The 25,438-nt window shown below is 37.2% G+C and overlaps 1 protein-coding gene across 2 annotated transcripts in view; it reads right to left on the bottom strand.

Annotated features, from left to right (window-relative positions):
• Positions 1-25,438, bottom strand: part of CTNNA3 (catenin (cadherin-associated protein), alpha 3) — a 529,775-nt gene that overhangs the window by 401,266 nt on the left and 103,071 nt on the right. For both annotated transcript variants that reach the window (XM_010579986.1, XM_010579985.1), the window contains exons 6-7: positions 16,439-16,702; positions 9,998-10,201 (exon numbers count right to left, since the gene is read on the bottom strand). In XM_010579986.1, coding sequence (XP_010578288.1) covers positions 9,998-10,201; positions 16,439-16,702 — 468 coding nt within the window. The remainder of the gene's footprint in view (positions 1-9,997; positions 10,202-16,438; positions 16,703-25,438) is intronic.

Raw genomic sequence — 25,438 nt, 5'->3', positions numbered from 1 at the left:
GGTTTAAAATAATTAGAATAACCTAAGATACCAAGGATTTTCCAGTAAAGAGAGTAATTAGAATAATTTATTTAATGTATTATACTAAGCATTGCAGCTGTCTGATTTGAAACATTTATTTTCTTCAGATACTCAAACAGAAAGAAAATGTGCCAATTGGCAACACAGGCTTAGAAAACAACCACGAGAAACAGTTCTTGAGAAAAGCTGATCTTGAAAGGACTTTTTTTTTTTTTTTTAATTAATATGATGGTGGGGGTTAGATTGATTGTTTACTTTTCCAGCCTTCTGATCATACACATTGGTCACAAATGCAATGATACAAAAGAATATTCTTCCTTTTTATTTTTAGTTTATTAAGAAAAAGAGGAGTAGCACATCAGACAGAGATACAACAACTGGAAATTAATCCACTGAAATGGAAGTTAAAATAAAAAGGAAGTGCCAATAAATGCTGTTTATGACCACAGACACAGATCTGGTTTTGTTCTTTAAGCCATGTTTTGATTTTCTTTTCAGAAAGAAAATGGAAATGTGGAATGTGGATTTAGATCCTCAGGTGCCCAGTCTCTTTTAAATCACTGTTTTAAGATCTTGCTGAACAGTAAAGACAAAGCATTAGAATTTTTTATTCAATGGTTTTATGATACAGTACTGATTTCATCAAAAGTGATCATAAGCTATTTCACATAAAACTCCATTGTTCATTCCTCATAAAAAAGATCAACAGAAGTCAGGCAAGAAATTAAGTTGAAAAGCAGTTGAGAACTATGAAGATATCTCCATTTCTATAAGAGACATGTCACCTCTGGTTCTATAAATTAAGAACTTCAGCATCTCACAGGTTGCTGGCATACAAATACCTTAAATCTGAGTAACTACAAGAAAAAGCATTTGTTTTTAGCCACGCAGTAGACCTCAACACTGGCTGATGAAATTCATGGGGAGAGCCTTTAATCAACCACTTCCCAAATGATTTCCACAAGGAATTCAAGGTGTCATTCTAACCTTTGTTTTATAGAGAGGATTAACTAGCACAGAACTTCACTTAGTAACTACTCTCCCTTTCACCACCTCAAGATTGCCAGAGATTATTCAAATTAAAGAAACTTTCCTTTTACTACTTTACTCAGTATAATTTCTTGTCCTACGCTCATTACCGGAGTATCTTTTCATCTTCCATTAGTAAATAATGGGATTTACTTTATATTAAAAGAAGCTGGCAGGGACATCTGGGAAGTTGCACAGACTTTGGAATTTATTCAAATGTTTAGAATCACAGAGTCCACATACTGAAGTCTGCAGGGACATCTGGAGATCATCCAGTCCAACCCACTGCTCAAAGCACAACCAACCACAGCCACGTTTGCTTGGGTTTTGGATGGGAACCCCACAGCCTCTCTGGGAAACCTGTTCTAGTGTTCAACCACTCTCACAGAAAAAAAAGTTTCTTCTTGTTTAAATGCAATTTCCTGTATTACAGTTTGTGCCCATTGCCTCTTGTCCTGTCACTAAGAACCCCTCAGACATGTCTAGCTTTGTGTTCTTTACTCCCTCCCATCAGATATTTCTACACACTAATAAGATCCCCCTGGAGCCTTCTCTTCTCCAGGCTGAACAATCCCAGCTCTCAGCCTCTCCTCGTATGGTCAACGCTCCAAATCCTTAAGCAGCTTCACAGCCCTCCACTGGACTCTATCCAGTACAGCTGTGTCTCCATACCGGAGAGCCCAGCACTGGACACAGCACTCCAGATGTGTCTCACCAGAGCTTGGTAAAGGTGAAGGATCACCCCCTTGACCTGCTGGCTATGCTCTTCCTAATGGAGCCCAGGATGCTGTTGGCCTTTGCTGCAAGAGCACATTGCTGGCTCGTGGTCAGCCTGGTGTAGGGCTTGGCCTTTCCCTTTGTTGAACTTCATGAGGTTCCTTGTCAGCCCTTTTCTCCTGCCTGTTGAGGTCCCTCTAAAGGGCAGCACAACCAGCTGATGCATCAGCCACTCCTCCCAGTTCTGTATTATCTGCAAGCTTGCCAACAGTGCACTCTCCTATCATCCAGGGCATTAATGGGTTAAACAGTACTGGACCCAGTATTGACCACAGGGGTATAGCACGAGCTACTGGCCTTCAGCTGGACTCTGTGCTGCTGATCCCAACCCTCTGAGCACAGCACTTCAGCCAGTTTTCAGCCCACCTCACTGTCAACTTATCTGGTCCATACTTCATCAGTTTGTGTTACGGGAGACAGTGTCAGAAGCCTGACTAAAGTCAAGTTCAAAATCCAGCATGCTATCACACTGAACATGTGTTTAAAGATTGCACAGAGATATTTGGGGTAGTGTAGGTTACATACTTAGCAATTAAGGGTTTTTTAAGAGAAAAATTTAAGGCATTTTGGATTTGTTTAAAAAAAAATTTACATTAAAAAGTTAGATTTGGTCTTCATTTGTCTGCAATATCAATATTCTATTAAGAGTTCCCTAAACTATCAATGACTGATCTTTTTAATAAGAATTGTTACATGCACAAGAAGTAAATACCTTTTAATCTGAAACAGAATACCATTTAGAAATTTGTTTTGACAACAAAATCAGCTTTCCTATACAGAGGATAAAAAACAAGATAAATGCGTTCTGAAACACCAGACTTCAGTAGTGTTCCTAGAAATGGCATATTAACGTTTAGGAAAATGATCAGCCTTTAACATCCTCCAGAAAATAGGAAACTGGTCAAGAAAAACTTTGTGTAATGACAACCATTTTCCTTAAACTGGAAAAAAAAAAAAAATCTTGTTAATTAAAAAGCTAGGTAGATTTTGAGTTAACAAATACTTTAATATTTATTTTTTAATGCTTGTTTATTACCATAATCAAGGATTTATTTCATCTTGGTGAGAGAAAATGCTACTTTATTGAAGGTTCCCTAAAAAAAAAAATTAGTCTTCAGCAACCCAATATATTTCCAGTCCTGTCAGGTACACCAAATACAAATTACTGACTATTGTACTGAATCATCCTCTACAGACCCATGAGTCGCTCATCATGCTACATTACTTCAATGTAAGCCTTAAGTTAAGATCCGATTAATCCTGAAATAGCTTGGCTCAGAACCGTTAAATGAAAAACAGGGCTTAAGAATAGAAAATCTTTCATTATCTTTCTCTAGCTCACGTGCATAGATCCCAGTTTATTGCAAATTCTTTAAGACCATCTATAATCAGGTAAACTTAACTGCAGCTTATTTTTCAACTGTAAATCTGTTTGGGGAATTCACTAGACTACTTTTGTCTTTTAAGCACACTAAAAATCTTCTTCCTGAACAGTTCACATCTAATTTCCCTATAAAACTAAATGTTTGACAAAAGTTAACATTTAGAAAAATGATTTTCAATTCCACATACTGCATATAAAATGTAAGAAAACCCACTATAGGAGTGTTCAAAGTCAACTGAACTAAGTACTTGGCCAGTATCAACAACAGAATTATGAAAACTACATGTTTTCCTGCATAAATGCCAACATAATATGCCACATGGGCATACTAATTTTACTGGAATAAATCTTTTTTCTGAAAACATGATACACGATAAAGTCATGAAAAAAAAACCCTGAATAAGAAAAATCTGAGTGACACTTTCCACCCACCCATCACACACTGAAATTTTTATAGTTTACATTTTGCTATACCTGACTTCCAAACTTCTCTAGAACAGCAGTTTTTTAAAACGTTTGAATATGAAGAGGACAGTGAAGTAAGAACATTTGAATCCATTTTTTTTACAAAAAGATGTGAATATAAGCTCTGTTTGTTCATATTCCTATATAGCAATACAGAAAAAAGGATTTCAGGAAGTCAGTCAGTTCAACCATATGTTACTCTGTTCTTGAAGACTTTAACAAGGAATTTCTTTGAACTCCCTGGTTAATCTGGTCTGACAAGTTTGGGCTCAGTTCTTCAACCAGAGAGCAATTACACAGAACTTTTCAAGATACATATTAGTGAAAGAAAGTGAAAGTAACCGAGAAGGACAAGTCAAACACTCCCCTATTCTTAGCTCCCTAGACGTCACTGTCAACAATTTGGAGGATCCAATACTGAAGTATATTATTGAAGAAATAACATATTTACCGTAACTCTAAACAGTTGCTGTAATCTTCAGCTGTGACAGATATGATTGTTTGGAATAATTTTCATTCAATGGAGGAAGTTAGAGACACATCAAGTTAAACAGATAAAGGTACAAAGCTGTATGTGAAAATGCATTTCTTCAGTCATAGCTCTTAGATTCTTTAATTAATGAGCTGAATTATCAATTTTACAGATTCACAGTACCATGTAGCTACACAGACCATTTCACTGGAAGCTACAATCAAACCACGTTTTGAAGCTCTGTAAAAAGATGTACAAGCCTTAGCAGAACTGGTAATGTCCTTCCAGCATTTTCACCATCAACAACAACAAAAAAGGACAAACAATGTGAAAATGGTGAAATACACTATTTATACATGTATCAATATACAATCTGTGGACTGGTTGTAATATTTTTGATACCTGGCAAGAAGATCTCTTATGACAAAATTTTAACACACATCACCATAACAGTTTTCTGTAGAAGAGCAAACAGTAGCTGGCAGGTACTGAGATGAGAAGGTTTAAGTTTTTAAGTCATGAAAAATGTATTCATGAAATTAGACATTCTAAATAGATTTTCAGCATACTATTAAAAAATATTCATATTAGACTGCTTACTATACACCCACTCCAAAACATAAATGCAAAATAGCCCCAAATTAATGAAACTTAAAAAGTGGCAAACACTATGTTTTCTGAAATAGCCTGTGTTCTCTGAAGCCCGTCTGACAGGAACAGGTTAGGTGAACCCATATGTGAATGGAGAACATAAGCTTTACCATAAAGAGCTGTAGCAGATATGAAAAGTGTCTGGCGCTTTTTCACAATTCGGTTATTTGATTCATGCAATGTGAATTTTCACTGGTAAGAGATACCATTTTGTGCCCTAATTTCTTATTTATGGAATACCAGTCTTTTCATGTACATGTTAATAACCATCAGTAATCCACTTTTCTGCAGCTATAACACATGGATAATTGAGGAAAAATAGCCCCAAGAAAGGCAAATATCTAACAAAGATGACCAAGCAATTCTTTAATTTAAAAATATGAAACATTCCTTTTTTAAGCTGAACAAAATGTTTTCTTCAATCTGAAATAACTCTTTTGGAGGAATTCTTGCAATTTCCAGAACTATCAAAAATGTTCCCCCTGAGCACTGAAATGAAAAATCTACTGCTCAGAGCAAGATTAAGTAGCTTAAATACAAGATACACTGCACCACCGTGATGATAAACCAAAGTGTCTTGTCTTCCCTCTATCCAGGGAAGCGTTAAAAGTCTTCAGCAGGAAACCATAAAGTACAAGTAACATGAAGTTTGAGATATCTCTATGTCCCTCCACTCTAAAAGAGTAAGAATGGCAATAAAATACTACACAAAACATTATCAATCACAGGCAGTCTCTACATAGAGACAGCGGGTCAGACCTTAAGCTGTTGTTGAAGAGTCCTCAATAGAGGGGTAAAGCAAGGTACTAGCACTCCACAGCACTCAAATTTATGAGTTGAGAGAAAGGGTAAGGCCCAGAACTGTGCCATCAGTAATGAAGACTTGTGGTTTTCCATCCATTTTCTGGTTTTCAATTCCAATGCTCAGCTTCCAGTAAGTGAACAACTATTCAATTTGAAATCTAGACAGATACAACCGCACAAGTCCCAACTATCACTGTATCATCTTTCCCGCAGTTGGAACTTCCCCAAGGCTACAGAGGGCTCTGTACTACATACCTTTTCCTTAGAGGGCTCAGCACAGTCTGGCTCATTCCCTGTCTCAGGTATCCCCCTAATTTCTGGGATCCTAGCTCCTAGTCTCATCCTCACAGCATTTCAGTTCATGTGCTCAGATCCAAATATGCCTCAAATACAAATGTCTCATATCCAGAAGTTGTGGACACAAACCTGTGGTGAAGCAGCAGGCTTCAGAGAACCTTCAGGGAACCCAAAGAGATAAAAGCTCCAGCAGCTGTATTCCCAGTGAGATTCAAGTATGCCCTACATGTAATACAGGTGCTTCACTATCTGCCACCAACTACTTCAACTCCCTTGCAGCATCTTTCCTGGAGTGGTCCAACGCTGTCTGCCACAAAGCAGATGAGATTTATAGTCAGCCTCAGCTTGGCCTGCCCTTAGGCTACATGGATGGTCAGGGCTTGATTAGCAGTACCCTAGATATGTAATATAAATATGTACAATGTGGTCAACTTCAGTCCACTTCCTGATCTGGCCTCAAGGTAAAATGTATCATTAGTCTCCTCCTTTTCATTTTAAAGGATGACCAAAGACAAGATGAGCTTATCATTAGGAAAATGCAAGTGCTTATTACTAGAACAAAATTATTGCTCCCATTGATACATTACTATCCACACACCATAGTATGATTCTGCCATTGATAAGCTATCCAAATTCACAGTAGTAATTCCTGTTACTTGATGTCCTGAAATGCAAATATATCCCTTAACAATATATGTCTATGAGTAAAATTCAGAGAGGATAACAATAGTACACAAATAATTCCAAAATACCAGAACAAAGATTGCTGCCTTTCAGAAGAATTATAAATATATTTGCAATTTACTATATGTCGGAATTACTTTGTGAACAGAAAAACTTAAACCTTCTTGGAGACAGAGTGGTTCTTTATTAGTGTAGAGAACATTAGAGCTTAACTTTCCATTGCATCACCTCAGTGTGATAAAACCTCTGCAAAAACCAGCCACTTACATAAAAGGCAGTAGTATCTGCTGAAAAGATGTTTCTCCCAGCTTGCAGTAAAAACTCTAAATTTTATCACTGACACCAACAGGCCCTTGATTTCACTTGATGTCCTTAAGGCTTATTAGAGACGTCAAATAATTGAGAAAAAAAAAAAAAAAACAACACCAAATTTAGGAATCAGAAAAGCTGTATTCCTTATATTGTTTCAAATAGTTAGGGCTAAATTGTAAGTTCCTGTACATTTGTTTAGGCACTGAGGGATAGCTTCAAAAAAACCCAGACAATGCATAACTTAAACAGGATTTAGGCGCTCAAGTCCTTGGCAATGATCCTGTTAAAGCTAAACACTTACCAGGCAGGCCACATCTACCATCAGCTCCAGACCCAGGGGCTTTACAGATACACTGGATGTTACCAGTGTCACTGCAGCTCATACAACTTCCTGGCAAACCAGCTGCTAGAGAAGGATTTGTGAAGGTGGCACTTACTGTGTGTGGTGTGTCTGAAGCAATGCAGCTCCCACTAGCAACACTCAGATAGGAAGAAGCCTTAAGAAAAGTAATCAAACCATTATACTAGCAAGAAATGACAGACACATATCCAGAAAAAAATCTTCCAAGCAGCTGACAATTATAACTCATGAGAGTAACTGAAAAGAACTGAAATGACAGTGGGTAGTCTATGTTTTGTGAACCATACACCATCAGGACGAAGACAGGAGCAAAAGCATGCCCTTTGTGGGTTGTGGGAAAGGAAAACTTTCCACTCTTGCGTACAAGCCGCGGTACAGAGCCTCTGTGCCTCACTCTGGGCATAGGGCATAAAAACACCATGAGAACATACACCAACTCACATGAAGTATTATGTAGACAGTGCAATTGCTTGTGGAGTACAATACTGTTCCCAAGGAGAGGAAGGGAATCACAACCTAGTCCTTAAATTGTACTCTGTTAACAAATGTCTGGTATAATTTTTATAGCTCATTCAATTCACAGTCCTAGCTTATTGAAATTATTAATAGAAGAGCCCAGAAGACAGTGATAAATCAGCACTGTCTCCTGGATCTATCCTCTATCCTTCAGTGAGTTAGAGTTGTGAAATAAAGTAACTGACACCTGATAATCTTCTCATTGAAAAACTTATTTAATCCAGTCTCAGTAATAGCCATAAACTATTCTTGGTGAGAGTTTTTCCGTTGAGATCAATATTAATTGTATAAGCAGATCCAGAGCACTAAAAGAAACGAAAAACTTTTAATTCACTCCTGTCATTTAACCCTAGTATAACACCTCATAACTTTAAATCTTTTGTATTTCTTTCTATCTGCTTCCCTTCTCGTCTTTGCCACCTTGTGAAGACACTGTGTTCTGCAGCAAATTATATGACACTCCCCCTTTTTGCCATAATTAAATAGCTGCTTCCTGACTTTCTCAAGTCAATGGAGTGGGTTAGGTAGTCTTCTTTTCCCCTTAGGTCTGCATTATGTAACCCTAAAACCATGGTTATTTCTGAAATAGAAAAGACAATCACAATTTTGTTTCAAGAGTCCAAGAATTTAAGACCATTTGACTTACAATCATGTAGTTTTACTCCTGCAAGACACAGAATTCCCATAAAGCGTTCTTGTGACAAAACCACAGTGATCTTTTGGACTAATATGGGTTGCTATACACCACTTCTGGATCCTCCCACATGCTCTGGCTACTACTACATGTTAGAATCATAGAATCATTTAGGTTGGAAAAGACATTTAAGATCATCAGGTCGAACCATTAAAGGTTGATGCCTGCTCTTATTAAACTTTCAGCCATTTAACAGCAAACCTGATCCACCCTAGAACAGATATTGCAATAGACATCTGCTACAAGAAGGTATCAAAGACTAACATTCCAAGCTAACCACAGCTGAAGAAGTCTCACATGTGTAAAGCACCACCAGAGAGGTTCAAGAATTATGGTGCATTCAACAGAAACTGCAGCTAAATTTTGAGTAAAAATATGAAAGCATCTTTATCTGGTATAAGGACTGAAAGAGCAACTTGAATTCACAGAAAATTAAATAAATCAGCTGTAAATTCCACCTGCCCCCCAATAAATAAAGAAAAAATATCAAAAACTATAGTATCTGTGAAATGAAAAAAACATCTGATATGCATAGATTATCTTAGTCCCTAAACTTCATTATCCTAATGACAACAGGATAAGACAAAGAAACTGGTCTTATTAGAACACCTTCGGACTGGGTTAACTAGTATGACTTACAGAATAGAAAGGAATTTCAGCTTCCCAAAAAAAGAAACAAATAGCTATATGATACGACTATCCTCTCAATGTGCTTGATGAATCATCTTCAAGTATCTTTAGATAAGAACAGTATGTCTACAGAAAATGTTTCCAGAGGAAAAGCATGATATTAACACTGTGTACTTGTATTAATAGTATCAGTTCTCCACTGTTTTATCATTTAACTGCCAGACATAAGAAGTGCCAAATCCATTCTTTAAATCTAACAGTTATTTTTAAACCACGAACAAACTATATTCCAAATTCACAGATGAATTGGCCTACAAGCACACCAGACAACCAGATTTCTGGATTTACTGAACGGTCCTAGCTTTCTAACTTAGCAATTAAGTCATTTTTACACTTGTGACTTGGTACTCTTACACAGATCAAAGGTAGTGGTGTGAACACTCTACTTTAAAATGTTTCTAAGAGATTACTTACGTTTTAACAAATTATTATTTAAATGGTTGCCTTCTACAGGAACAGAGATTACATTTTAAAAACTCTGGTCTAGGAAGTGACATTATGAAGAAACTCTTATTGCTAGCATATGAAGGATTATGTCTGTTCTGTACTAGTGACAGTTCACAATAAGCGTACAATAACCTAAACATGTGTACACCATATCTGTAATACAGCATTTGCCACAGACTGTATGATATAGTATGATTCGTCCTTATTCTGGGGATCCATATTTAGCATTTGCTTAGATTTATGTAGAACAATGTTCCTTTCAACCTTTTAAAGGGCATGTTGAGAAAAATAGGTTAAACTCTAATTTACACTAATTATAGGTTAAAGTCTAATATACACTAAAATAGACTTTGAGATAGACATTAAAAAAGGAAAAGACATCTGGTTACCTACATTGTTTATGTATTCAGAAAGCAGGTCTTGGAGAGCTTGCCGGATAGCATTGCACTCAGCAATGATGCGTTCTCGATGAAAGTCACGCGTGCAGGAAGAATCAGCTAACAAAGCCGCTCCACTGATAATAGCTTCCAGACGTTTCTCTAGTGATGGCCTTATTTTCTCTTCATTCACTACAAGAGGATCCAGGATAATTAAATTCTGGAAAACATGAGGAGTACAGGTAACAAAGGTCAGCCCATTTAAGTTGCTGCTTTATTTTTTACTTTCATGAACTACAGTGACATTATGCTTCCTAGACTTGCAACTAGCCCTTTCCCCTTGAAGTATCCAAAACACTTTAGAGCATGGCAGATTCCGTTTTCCCTACCAGGGCTATGCATACACACCATCTGCAGACAAAGCCAAGTTCTCGCTGCCATTCAGACCTCACTTGTTCTAAGCCAATATCCATGTTATCAAATCCTAATGGCCTGGACCCAGTGCTAAGATAGTGACAGAGCTTTCTAGTCGGAGCTGGTTCACACCTAAGCAGCTCACAGAACAAGCACAACAAGATCATATCTACCTGCAGGCCATGTTGACATCTGACTACAACTGCCTTGTCTCTGAGTCCTTCTTCTGTTTCCCACTTTTGCTGCACGAGATTCAAGATTTTCCTCCTCGGCTTCAGTCTCTCCTACTCCTGTATGTGGCATTTTTTTGTCTACCTTTATACATATGCATGCATTCTTATCACTGCAGTATCTATTTGGTCTATCAATCTTCAGAACATCCTACTCTACAACAAAAAGCTATCAACTCCATTTTATAAGCAAAGGACTGAGGCCCAGACTACCAGGTTCATGGCCATGCAGATGGTATGGCCTAAAACAGGCAACTGCATGCCATCTTCCCAAGTTCTCAGCCAGCATTGCTTTTCCTCTTCAAGTTTTGTCACTGCAGTTGTAAAAAAAGTATTTCTTCATTCCAATTCCTTCCTGTGTCTGTCTACACTTCTTGAGGGTTATCTGTCTTCCTTATCCTTCCATACAGTGGCCCTGTCTTGTATATTTACCTTGCAAATTCTTAAAAAGATATGTATCTTATACTAAGCTTGTAATGTCTATGTACAATTATGACACTGTGTATGAGTTTACTACTCAGTAATATGCCATGCTTTATCCAAGTATCTCAGACAAGAGTCTCAGCTTTTTTTGAAAGAGGGGTTCAACACCTCCAAAATTTAGTCTTTTAGAGGTCAAGAGGACCTCTGGATTTAACACAAAAACAGCAGTGTTAGCTCACAGCTGAAAATGTCAAATCATTTACAAACATTACAAACATTACATAAGCAGTCTACTTCTGTTGATTTTTAGTCTAATACAATCCCAGACTGCGGCAGAAAGTCACTGCTGCTACCTTTAATAGGCTGAGTATGGGCAAAGATCAAAATAGTAGCTTTTGTTCAACAACTGTTTTTTCAAAGGACATAGATATAAGTGTCCTTTTCACTAGCTAGGGTAAACGAAAGCAGACAACTCTCTTGACATGATAAAATTAATTACATTTGTGTGTCAAGGAAATGTTCTAAAGAGAAAGAAAAGGAGAGGTGATATTTTCATGAAATGTGAACCTAAGTATATTTGATCTTCAGCATTTAAAGAAACTGAAACTAGTAATTTTTAATCTAACTAAACATCTGAAACAGTGTCATTATGGTCCAGATCAACAAGCCTATATTCCACATAAATCCATTCACCTGTTACATCCATATGTGGTTCCAATCTTTCAGAAGAAATATTAAACAAGAAAACTATGCCATATATACTTAAGCGTAATTTAGGTCAGGTAAATCAGAACTTATCTGTGCTTATCCAGTATGTGCCAGACTACTTTTAAGCTGGAAAATTTTAATTATTTTTTCAATTTAGATTTAATATCACAATTTCAGGAACTGTCTAGCTTAGGCAATTCTAAGAGTAATTAGAACATCACAAGATAAAAGCTTAAACAGCTAGGAAAGGGGACTTCAGTCACCAACATTTTCTTGTTGGTTATTATTAACATTCTCTTACAGGTTAGGTATGATTTAGGGAAAGGAAGACTCTGTTATATGTTCAATCCTACAATCTTTTCTGAAATATACAAGAATTGTTTTGAGACAGCTGGGAGATTCTCCAGAAAAACTAGAGAAAAATCAGACTTCATAATCTGAATTATTTCCAAAGGAAACCAATGCACGTTCTTTCTGCATTACTGTGTCATTCAAATGGAAACTCGTATTTCCCAACTTGGAGGATCAGTGTAGGTTTCTAAACATTCCACCTCCACTACTGTTCCATTGCCTTGAAGTCCTCCATCTCATTTAAAAGCATTCTAGTTATTTAAGTAGTCTTAGCACTTCAGCCCCATTCTTACTACCTATTAACATACATAAAATCAGTGGACAATGAACCTTCTTAAACGACCTAAGACCTTCTGGGGCCTAAAGTTCTAGGATTATGTTATGCTTTGCACCAGAAACTGGGACTACATGAACTCTAGTTCTCAAATTTCCACAATGACTAAAAAGAAAAGGTACTAGTGACTTTCTGTCTCTCCACATTTTCTGTGTTGAATTTTGGAATTTTCATACCACTGCAGAGCATCACAGAAAATCAGGCCAGTGCAATTTTCTGTTGTCTATTCTGAGAGACTATAAAAAGTCTAAAACTAAGTTTATGGACTTGTTTCAGCAAGTGACAGGATAGACCATTAAAATGGCTTATGGGTCTGTGTCAGGTGTTTATGTGCATCCAGCAGATGCAAACATAGATTAAGTTAAACTATTAACTATGTATTTCCAAGTTCCTAGATTTTCTCAAACCAATGTTAAACCTATCCAAATACACATAATATACTAAAAAAGAGTTTATGTGCAAGCAGGAGAGAAAGAGCTTAAATATTCTGAAGATTAAAAACACAGCTATTTCTTTATCCATAAAAGCAGCATATGAACCCTATTTGTTTCTTAATTATTTCCTAATTGAAAGATGTGAAAAATATGTTGATCATGGAAACATTAATTTCACATGCAACTTTGGAACCAAAGCCAAACTAGGATGGAACAATAATTTGCCCACTTGCAAAGATGGAGCAAAGAAAACAGGCAGTCCACTGCTTTAATCCTCTTTTGCAGGAGTAGAGAAGTTAGAGCCAGTTAAGAACTACTTGGTAGTTACAAAAAGTCCAACTTCTGCCCTCTCCGAGAAAGAGAGAAGAAAAGCTGAAGTTTTGCCAGGGCCTGGCAGACCCTGCCATGAAGGCTAAAATCCAAAGAAAAGAAAGAGCACTTGGACAGAATGAAGATGGCTTGCTCTCCTACTCTGAAATATCTCCATATATCCTAACCTCTTGCTGGCAGCAGATGGAGCCAGACTAGCTCTCCTAGGCAACAGCATAGGAAGTCATTTTGCTTTTGCACGCAACTTCTTAATTGCCAATGCCTAGAGCCAGGCCTGATATGAGCAGTAATCCAGCTCTTAGTGTTGTCATCAGAAGCCTTCCTACTGCAGTTAAAACATTAAGACTCCCATGTCCTTTTCTATAACAGATATTTTCACAGAAGGAAGGAAATGTACCTGAGGACACTTTTCTGGAAGGGTGAAGGCAGTAAGATAGCATTTGTTCACAAGAATAACTTAGAGACACATTAAGAGTATTAGTATAGGACATCCATTTTTTCCTCATTTCTTCTCTTTGCTGAGCTTCCTTACAATTGTGAGATTATGACTGAATGCAAAGGAAAACTGCACCCAATTTACCTGGAGGCAAACTAAGTTATTGCACGTCTCAAACACAATATGCATTGCAGGAAATTAGGGAAATGCAGTAAAGGAAATTGTGAAGAGGTAAGAAGTGCCATTAAGGACTCTGAAAGGCAAGGGAAATTAACCCCTTTCAGCTGTCACCTCTCTAAGTTAGAATGCATAACTTTAAAAGCACAACCAAAATAGTTCTCAGCAGTAGGAACTGTGTTTTCCTGCATAACAAGCTTTTAATGACTGCATTATCTAGGATTTCGTTACTTTGGCTATATCCAAAGACACAGCGAAATTAAAAATGAAAAAGCTTTGACTTTAATAACTAGCATATTAATACAGAGTTGGAAAACTGCATAAAAATAATCATTAATGTTTAATTATTTACCTTTTTAAAAAATGTAATTAACTTACACCCAATAGATAATTTCAAACTAATCCTAATACATGAAAGACTCATCCACGATGATCTTTGAAGAATGACAAGGGAAGGCACTCTAAGATAAAGTCAGTTTCCACAGGTCAGGACACCCATTTCTGATGTGAAAGACAGGTTTATTTGTGTTAGAGGTTTGAAACTCTGTCTCCCACATTCACATTACAGTCCTTAAAACCAAAGCATTCTGTGGTACCTCACCCCTGCTGAAGCTGTGCCACTTGGTCACTGTTCACTGGAGCAGCAACTTCACTGTGGCACTGCTATGTCTCAAGTAAGGACCCTCAACACTAGGCTATACACTAGTCTACTCCAATTTTAGTGGTGGTTTCCTCACCTATAAATCTGTAATAACTTTCACATTGCCAGCACTGGCAAAGGAAGAATGACACTGTAAAACATCTAGATACTAGATTCTTGGGTAAGTTCCGTAATACATTTCCACACTATAAACATTTAATGAGATTTGTTCCCAACAGACTATTTACTACGTCAATCTATTTCACGGCACTGTATTTGCAACAAGAAGATAGAGCAAAGGTTATTTCAGGTCCTTAGCCAATAGAACTTCATGTAAAGAAAGAAAAGTGCAACCATCTAATTCATAAAATAATTTTAAGAAGTTAAATGCTCTATAAATTGTGCTTTATCTAACTTGCACAGCTTCAATTCCCATTTGTGTTACCTAGGTAAAAATATATTTAAAAGTCCATAAACAAAAGGCTTTTTATAACAGTTGGACTTCTATGTTCTTATGTTTCCAAATAAAAACAAATTCAATCCAAAAGACAATTTTTATCTATTTTGTGATTATCCCAAATCTTAAATTTTAAAACAATAATAAATTTAATTACATTTTTAAAAATAATTTAAATGGTACTGCTCATATACAGTCAAGATGAATTCACCTGCAGTCGGAAGATGCAATCCTCTTGCCAAATTTTGTTTAAAAAATTTGTAAGAAAATCAGGTAAATAATAGCTCTCATTTAAAGTATATCATTTGTTATTCAGAGTTTCATAGTTTTCATAGTAACAAATCATGTATTTTAAATGTTTCTTTTTTCTTCCATTTGTTAAGAAGATAGATTAGAAACTATAATTTTAAAACCCAGTTTGAGAAGCAAGGAAGGATGACACGTAACATGTAATTGTAGCCTGTTCCTTTCAGGGGGGAAAAGCCTTTCAGATTCAACTTTGAGCATGACTGAGAGGTCTGTTTTGATAAATAAACTGCCACTACAAGATATGTGTCATATTTCAATGTATTTCTCTAACCTTTCATTGAAAATTTTAGACAAAATCTATTACCATCAGTCATAGCACCAATTCTCCTGAAAATGTATCAGCAATATTGGAGTTCTGAGGCTGAGATCTGGTAAGTCTGAGAACTTACAACCAAAAAGACCCATATTTGCAAATGTGTTTAGAAACTTTGATTTCTTCTGTTGATCTGGGCCTACATTAGTTACACCAGACGAGGAGATCTCATCTACAGCAGGTCTTTTACCATTTTGGGGAGGACAATGGAAAATAACACTAGTAAGAGCCAGAGCAGCCATAAGAAAAAGGGAAAGCTCCATACAAAAGCTTAGGACCAGGTCAGGAGTAGAGAAAGAACTGACTTTCTCCAAGTATTTGCTTACATAGTAGAAGTAGAAATGCAGAATTTGTAAGAAATGCAGAATTTTTAAAAGCATATTCTTTATGTCACTTTATTTAATGAACAAGCAGAAAACATAATTAGGTTTCTAAAGCCTTCAATTATATAAATTACATAATGATCCCAATGACAAGTTTTAGAGTAAAGGACTTCAACTTGCATTGTACTAGTTCAAATGCAGTCAAGGTAGCAGCGATCACCATCATCTAATAATCACTGTTATTTGTAAACTAAACTCATGGGTTCTGCCCACTTATTCAAGGATGTGTCTGTCTCCATCATTAGTAACACACTTGGAACTAATTCTTCCCTGCTGGTCGAAGGAAGCCAAATATTGAACACATACATGAACACTTAATTTCAAACTCTTTTGAAGGAAGTGATCCCTCCCAATGAAATAATTTAGAGTGATACTATTTAGACTAGGACTAAGCAGAGCATCAATTTCTAATGCTTTTAAGTCCATCACTTATGATAGCAATAGTTCATTAAAAAAAAAAAAAAAAAAAGAAATAAACCATTTTTCCAAAAGTGTTGCAGTCTCACAGGTTTACGTACCTCAAGCTCATCAAGTGCACTTCCAAGAGTAGCTGTGTGAGATGTTGGTTGTCCCATTTTATTGCCAACTCCTTGGGAAGCATTAGAAATTACATTGAGAGCATTCTGTATTTCATTGCAAATTGAATCCTTGCTGGCTGTAAGGGATGCAACATCTGAATGTTCTAAACAAGCTGAACATATTGAATGTAGGAGAGAGGAATTTTCCTTCAGGGATGCACGTGCTGCAGCAATTTCATCTCGCTGATTGCTAGATTTCAAATCCTGTCAGCAAAAGAACATGCTGTTTATTTCCAAAAGCACTTCAAAACTTCAAAACCGACAAGTAATGTATAAACATATTTTTTTTTCTATCTCTACTCTGTTTAAGGAAACATCGAGTTAAATTCATCAAAGATTGTGAAAATGGACTACAACAGTACTTACAATTGAATCATCTTTATCTCACGAGAAATGAATAAAGTCTGTGTAAAACAACCCCAATTTTTATTGTGTCTTACAACCAGCACCATGAACTGTCCACATTTTGCTTGTTTTTAAGCACAGTTTTCCTATGAGAAATTAGCTGCCTTTCCTCCCGGACATGTTTTTCTTCATAAGCAATAGAGAAGGACAGAGGTGCAGACAGGGTTAAGCAAGGAATGCTGTGATTGTTGCATCTAAACAAATTTCCTGTGTTTGCTTTCCTGGCCCACTGGCATACATCCCAAGCACAATGCAGAAAGGAACAGCAGGTCAGGGACGAGAATCCTGTACTCCTGGGAAATGGGAAGCGTGGAAATGAAAAAGGTGCTTGAGAGAAGCCGTCTTTGTGAAGTGCCACTGCCTGTTTCTCCCCTCTCCCTGCTATGTACACACTTAAAGCACTCAGGGATCTTAGTACACTCATCATCTTCCTCCCTTCTCCACCCAGAACTTCTTGAAACCCTACTGCCTCCTGCTAGCCTAGACAACAAGGTACACAGAGCTCGACAGAGCTGCCAAGTCAGATTTAACTGTTTATAGGAATCAAGCTTGGGAGCTGTTAACTGGACTGTTGAAAGTTATGGACTTTGGGACAACCATACAGTCAGCACCAGGATTGTAAGGAGCCTCCTGTCTCAGCCTATTTTACTCTAGACATTCTCCCCACTCTCCTTCTGTATCTTGTCCCTTTGGAAAAAAAAACCCTAATAAGTATTTGCAAAATGGCTTGGGTGAAGGAGACAGTTAAATTCAGGGGAAAATAAAAAAAGGAAGGGAAAATAGCACATCAGAACAATAAAAGCCTGTGGCACCAGCTTCAAATGATGAGAAAAGGCACAATGAAGAATGAACGACAAAATGCATACAAAACTGCTCGCGGCCTGCTCTAAAGCAAGCTGAAGTCTTTCTAATTATTTTCCTTTGCATTGCATTCAGGCTCTATATGCATTATTTACAAAAGCATCACAGTATCTACTTCTCATTGCATAAAGTTTATAAGTTTATGGCTGAAGAAAAGAGAATTCAATACTAAATGAACCAGTCCTATGTTTTTAAAATCTCATTTACTGCAAAATATGCATTGGGCATAGGATTGCATCTTACTTCCTCAGGCTAACTTGGAAATCTCAGGAACACAGTAAAAAACAAACCAACCAACCAAAAAAACCCACCACAAATATAAGAGAGAGACAGAAAGAGAGAGGTAGAGCATTGAACAGAAGCAGACAATGGTTTAACCATCTATCATCTGAATTAGAAAACTATTTCTATTATTTTCTTGGGCATAATAATACTTAACATATTTTTACAATTTCAATAAACTAATATATAAACAAATCACCACTGTGCAGGAATGACTTCATTGCCCAGTGTACTCAAATCCAAATACCAGTCCACCTCCAACCTTGGTAAAGCATCTGCAATTTACCCAGTGCACTCTCAGCAAAAAGTGTTATTTATTTTTAAACAAGGACTCTTGTTCTAATTAGTGAATCTACCTTTCCTACAATTAAATTACAAGACAACAGAATGCTCTCTCTTCCCCTGTGCTGCAAGGAAGCTACAGACCTAGAGATACTGGTAAGTCAATACAACGCTTCAGTCTAGTTGCCTTCTATTCTTAACCATTTCTTACTTTGCCGCATCATATTCAAACAATTAGACTCAAAAGTCCTTCCAAATGTCTTTTTCCCTCCAAAACAGTACTGTCTAACCAGGAACAATGGGTTCAAAAGAAATCCAAAACTGGCAAGCCACTAGCCCAAAGCCAGTAACAGCAAGTCAATAACATGGCATCCGGAAACAGTCCAAAAAATGCAGTGTGTTAATGTTTCTAAAACACAGAATGTTTTGTTTCATGCAATATTGTGTAGAGTTTCAGAATCACAGTATTGGTAAATTCACCTACGAAGAGCCTCAGTTTTGTTCAATACCACTTTAAGAAAAAATAAAATTAATGCTTAGACCCATGAAATTCATAACTATTTTGTTGTTCAGTTGTAAGCCTTGGACAGCCCCAGAAGAAGCTATAGGGCCGCTGTTCTTTTCTGCCTTGATGAAGAATTAATTACTCAAGATTTTTGATGTGAACAGGAGGAGACAGCTGATAATCTTAGTCTGATCTTCTGCACAAATGAGCAAAAAAACCCTACAACTGAGTAATTTTTCTATCAAATCTTTGCATATGTGGATTATCAGAATAATGTAACTAGTTCTCTGAAGAAGGAAGTTAGTCTCTACAAACAGGTTGTTAACCCATAGTTCATAAACTTTTTCCACTGGAGAGAAAAATACAGAAACCGTCTGATTCCTTTTTTACTTGTCAAAGAGAATATACCACTAGGAAACACAATAAAGCAACAATGAAAAAGCATACAGTTTCTTTTAAGTTATCCTTTGATAGAACAATCACTTGAGAACTACAGAGTGTTAAAACTCTACTATGAACTATCAGTCACAGTTCTAAACAAGTTGATGGGCACTGTGCTGAATTTGAAAGACTTGCACACTTCTAGACAAGTTTCCAAACTAAGACCAGAGACTTTAAAAAGTCTGAACATTCAGTGTGTCAAATCTGACTGCACTGAAATTTGGACTCAAATAGGTACTCTGCACATACTGACCCTTGCCCAAATATACATTAACTTTGGCACAGAATGCAAGGAGACAACATGTTACTCAAGTGTGCAAAAGAATCATACAGGGAAAAGTATATACACATAGGACTGAAATATCTGTAAAACAGGAGAATGCAAACTACAACTATGTTTTTTGTTACTCAGAGGTTGTTTTAAGTATGGATGGATCATCTTTCACCTGCACAGAGGCAGAAGACAAATAGGACCACAGAGAAGAAACTTTCCAAACCAGTTCTTACTACTACTCTCCTCATACCATAATATCTGAGCATCTGTAGTTCATCCAGCTACATTGCTGAGTTTTAGTCTATTTTTCTTTTTCTTTTTCTTCACAGCTTACCACCTTCCTCTTATTTCAACTTCTTTTTAGGCTATTTCCACTAGTCTGGGATGTGTTCTTCCATACTAAGTCAGCAACTGAGCTCTAGATTTGTCATATGAGACCAGCTGAGATCAAAGATAAACCTGTCTCCAACCATTGCCAATCAGCCCGGTATAGCTGCTGTCCCAGCCCCCCTGGGAGATATTATTATGTCTTCCTCATACCTGGTTGTCCCTGATAAGAATGGGAAATGAATGGATAGTCACAGATTCCTGGCTGTGGATTGTTCCAGCCAAACATGGTGAATGGACAAGAAGACTTTGAATGGAAAACTTGAAAACTACCTTCACAGTTAAGCTTCAGTTGCACTACTTCAATAAGAAGAAAAAAAAAGGAAAAAAAAAAAATCTGTTCTTTATCACACTTAATACATTTAAGGTTTGACAGCACAATACACCAGGAAGCCAGCTCCTGTTCACTGAGTATTCGTATCAGCACAACTCATGTGATCCAGGCATCACTGTGGGTATAAATCACGCTGCCATATTTTGCACTGGCTGCAGTCAACACAAGGTTCGCAAATGCAGCTTCAAATAAAGTGCACTGCAGTCCCCTAGCCCAATCTTTGCAGAGACAGATGTCATTGAACTGAGTTCTATATCCAGGAAAAACACAGTCATACAAACCCCCACAATTTCATACTACTATAGTGCCAGGGGACAAAAGTATCACTTCTTATCACAGCTTAAACTTGGGCTTTAGTGTTCAGCTTTCAGTCAAAAGTGACTGCCAAATTGCGTGTATTTGGTGACCAAAGACAATAACAAAGCTCAAACTCTTCCGAGTGCATTCATGCACTGTTTATCTGGGTAAGGCTCCAGATTACGTATTTCATAAGTACTGTGTAGCCTTACGCAGTGGAAGAAAATACCTCACAGACAAGAAAGTGAAAAAGATCTGGTGTTGATACTGAGTGCCACATCACTCTTCAGCTGTGTCAGTTTTTCCAGGATAATACTACTTTCACACAGGTTTTGAAGGCTTTTACCTGTCAGGACCCTGAGAGAACTGTCAGGCCTCAAAGGCCCTCTCCAGCCTCAGCTGGGGGCTCCATCCATGCCCCACCCTTGGGCCCTGGAGACCCAGTTCAGCTCACCCTGGGACCTTCAGTCCCTGTCTGAGCTATGTTGTAGGAGTGCTGGTCTCCAGCTCAGCCACAGCTGCCCCCCTGCCTGACCACAGGCCCCCCAATTCAAACCTCAGCCCACAGACTGACCTCCTGAGCTAGGTCCTGCCCTGTCACCGCGGTACTTCTGAGATATCTGTCACTGGGCTGTCTCTCACCTCGTTTCCCTCATCAGGCCTGACCCTCAATCTGATCCGTGGACTGATGTCCCAGCTTGTCCTCTGACCTGCCTCATTACCACAAACTTCCCTGATGATCCAGACTCTTGGTTGAACCTTGTTACCATCACCTGGCCCACCCGGCTCACCTTGATGCAGGGCAGTGGGACAGGGCCCTGGCCGGTGAAGCCCCTGCCTCAGAGAGCAGCCAGCCCTCGCAGCACCCCCACAATGCTTATTTCTAAACAGATAAGCATTTACCATCAGCAGGAATCAACTTATAAACTCTGTCATAAAGTTAACCCTGCCCGCTCTACAAAATGGTAAGTTTACAGAAAACAGCCTGACCTAACGGCCACTTTGCTCCACCTTAGGCTTAATTTTAACTACATGAGTGACTGTAACTGTACAAGAGACAGACACAAACACACACTGGGAAAAAGGCCTGACTTAGGATAATGGCTTTGTTAGCACAAACGAAACATCACTAGGATGACAGAGCTGTACTACTCTGACCATAAAAGGTCACCTTACATGCATTCACAGCAAGTTAAACACCACTGAGAAAATATGCCAGTAAATTCAGAAGGGCACTGAATCAAAGGAATTTGTTTAAACACACCTTCGTGCATTTCTCATTGACTGAATCAAAATCTTGCCATTACCTCTAGAAAGAAAATTAGATCTTCCAGTGTCACTGGAAACTCTTCTTAAAAATATCTTATCTGCTCCTTCACAGAGAAAGCATGTATTCCCAAAGCCAGTTCATTTGCATTTTGTTTGTTGGGTTTTTTTAATACATAGGTTTCCAGAGATTATTCCAGTCTAACAGGTAGATAAAATAAATTAACATTTACACTCCAGAAACATTAAAGCTTTTCCTTTCTCATTTCTCTTCTCCCAACAGACAGACAATGCTGAAACACTGACAATCCCCAAAACAAGAGTGTTGGCAGGCACCACAGAAGTAAGTCATTTTAAACCATGTATATTATAGATTGACCAGGTCTGAAGACAAAACCAGGAACCTATCTTTACAAAGCAGCAACACAGCAAGTGCTTGATTGTCAGGAATTCCAAGCTAATTTTCTACTAAAAAAGTCTTAACCGGCCTCTAGATTTATTTTTCCTGACTTCAGAAGTCATCAGCAGTTCTAATCTATACTACAGCACATATACACCACATATATATACATACAAAAAATATATATACTCTGTATGTCTATAAACTGTAGGCAGAGTTTGTTTGCATCAGCCTTATGCAGGAATACACAGAATGTGAAGTTGTTACAATACAAAGCCATGCCAAAGTTATCATAGGACTAAGCCTTAAGTAATACCCTCTGCCTCTAAGATGACTCTGCACTTTCTTTATAAAACCATAACTTTCAGTCAACTTAGTGCAAGCAGGAAACAGATTTACAGGACTGAGGTTCCCAGTCAAGTGAAGCCTTGCAACTTTATCTCTGTATCTACACCTATTTACTATTAATCATACTCAAACTGATATATAATACCACAGAAAAGCAAAGCTATCTTATACAAAGTATCAAAACCTGCCTATGACTGGTTAATATCCCAGCTTTTTTAATTTACTAGTGTTTTTCAGGAATTTGCTGTTCACCTAGGGAAGATACAACTTCTTTTGATGACTTCATTGCATCAGATTACAACTACTGCACAATATTCTGTGTGTCTCATGCTTCAGCAACTTCCAGTGCAGGTACAGATGATAGAGCAACACCTTGTTGTCACTTCCCTATCCATTATTTCAGGATTTGGTCCCCACACTTCTAATAGGCTGCTCTGTTAACTTTCAGTATCCTAGATGAAGTAGCTGATTTTGAAAGGTAACAAAGCAGTTTTTCCTGTAAGAATTAAGGTAAGAATTTTTCTTTAAGTCCAGCAATTCTTTTTCTGAAAACATATACCACTTAATATATTAGCTCACAAAGGTCTTTTCCTAGTACAGTTATGGTCACATTTGTCATCAGTGAGCTTGCCTGGAACAAGAGCAGGACACATTCATCAGGGAGAGGGCTCTGAAGTTATGAAACTCCGGAAGGTCTTATCACATCTTGAAGAGAAGGAGTTGGTTAACAAAGATGTGAAGGAGAGGAAATGAGGAAAAAAAGAAGGAGGAAATACAGCAGAAATATAGATTAATTTAAAGAGAGAAAAACAGGAAATGGGGGAGATAAAACACAAAAGAGTGAGAATGAAAAAGTGTAAGGAAAATTAAGATGAAGAAATAATGGATGGGAAGGAGTCAGTGATATACCAACCTCACTTGATTCCAAGCACTTGAAAATAGGATAGCCAGTGCAGAAGTACCCAAAAGCAGGGTGGCAGCAGCCTACAGTCCTCTTATGTAATTTAATGAGTAAAGCAGCAATCTTTTCTTTGTAAAGAAAAAAATGAGTAAAGCAGCACATTTTTTCTTTGTTAACATATCTGCCTAAGGAATACCTTCTCTTTACACTGCTATCAAATACAGTTTAAAATTTCAGAACTCCAGCATTTTCATGGCATAATTTTCTCTTCCTGTCTAAACTTGCTTTGTTTTCAGTGCTTAGCTCTTAACGTAACTTGGAGATAGGTCTCTTTCCAGAAAGCTAAAGAGGTGGTAGGTGTACCCATTTGTTTCAAAAGCGTGTTGTATCGGTTAGTGTTAGCTTGACCTATGCTGCTTAAAACTCCATCTTACACTTTAAGCTAAATAATCTGCTAGTTAACATCCATCCTTGAGAGAACAGAGCTCAGAGATTGACATGTGTTTCTGGCAGTCAAGATAATTTATAATTTAATGTAAAGCTTAATATTAAAGCAACCTATCACAGTTTTCAAGACATGGAATTTGTGCATACACACCTAAGCAATACAAGGCAAACAATGCAGAACATGGAGCTTGCAGAAGTAGGAAGCTCAGAAGATATGCCAAAGCAGGACTTTAACTTCTTTCATAGGAGTAAAGACACCTGAAAACTGGCATTTGTGATGAATGACAGGTTAAAACTACTCTGTAAACATTCATACAAAAAAATCAAAGTAAAACACATCAAGCTAGATTCAATACAAGATCTTTCATACTGTAGTTATTACAAAGATATGGAAAATATAAAGTACCAACATTCATATATAGTACAATGCACAGAATATAGCTGTTAAAGCTTTCAAGAAATATTTTGGCCTGGAATTTTTTCAATGGAGGATGACTCATTGAAAAATGTGGTAGAATGACATTTATTCACAGTTATTTATTTCTGCAATTGTATTAAATTCTCATAATACCATATGTGATTATTTTTTACTTGCTTCTTTTTTGAGATTTTAAAATTAGAAGGGATTCGGGGATATTTATTAGATTGAAAATTTGTTTCATTCTCTGCCTTAGTGCTATTAGGCTACTTATAAACAACTTAAGTAAAACTATTAGTAGTGGAAGATCATGCTATACATGTTCCACTAGCGTTTTCACCGATATTGATCTGTTAAACTAACAGATAACAAACAAACAGATCTTTCACATTTAGCCTGTTCTGGTTTAGCCTTCTTTTTACACAAATAATTATGTCTAAATGTATTCCATCTGCCACAAGTGTTCAGGATCTCTTTCTCCAACAAATCAGCTCAAGTTCCCCTAGGTACAAGTTTTTCCTGGTCTTGAACAGAGCACACTTCAATTTTCCTAGATTTAATATATCAATAGGAAAGATGTGAAATCATCAACAATAAACAGGTACACAACTCATATCAGGCAGCCTGTTCCAACTGCTATTTTCTCACAGATTATATAGTCAACAAATATTCATGGCCCTTGCTCCTATTCTTCTGTCAAATTCCAGTTAAACTATTTTTAACATTCATTTCAAAAACTTCCTAAATATTTAAAATTAGCTAGTTTCCTTTTTTTCTAATTAAAAAAAATCCAAAACTAAACCAAGCTGAGTCAAGTAAATCAATGACATAGCCTCACACACTCTCTCAAGATGCACACTATTAAAACAGTGCAGGGAATATTAAATTTTTGTAACATGAAAACACATATAATTGACATGCATAAAGAGTGGCACTCAAGTAAATGGAACTGAAGTGCTAATCCATCAAAACAAGCTTATTAGCATTACCAATTTCAGAAATGTTAACAGTAGGTTTTGGTTTTGCTGTTCAGCTTAAACTGCAAAATGAGCTGGTTTCAAGTATTTATCATGGACAATACTGTTTCCTTTT

This window comes from Haliaeetus leucocephalus, unplaced genomic scaffold (assembly GCF_000737465.1).
Source record: "Haliaeetus leucocephalus isolate CR32 unplaced genomic scaffold, Haliaeetus_leucocephalus-4.0 Scaffold687, whole genome shotgun sequence".
In the NCBI taxonomy this organism is placed as follows: Eukaryota; Metazoa; Chordata; class Aves; order Accipitriformes; family Accipitridae; genus Haliaeetus; species Haliaeetus leucocephalus.
Note: the sequence above shows the minus strand (reverse complement) of the source record. Positions and strands in the feature narration are given on the sequence as shown.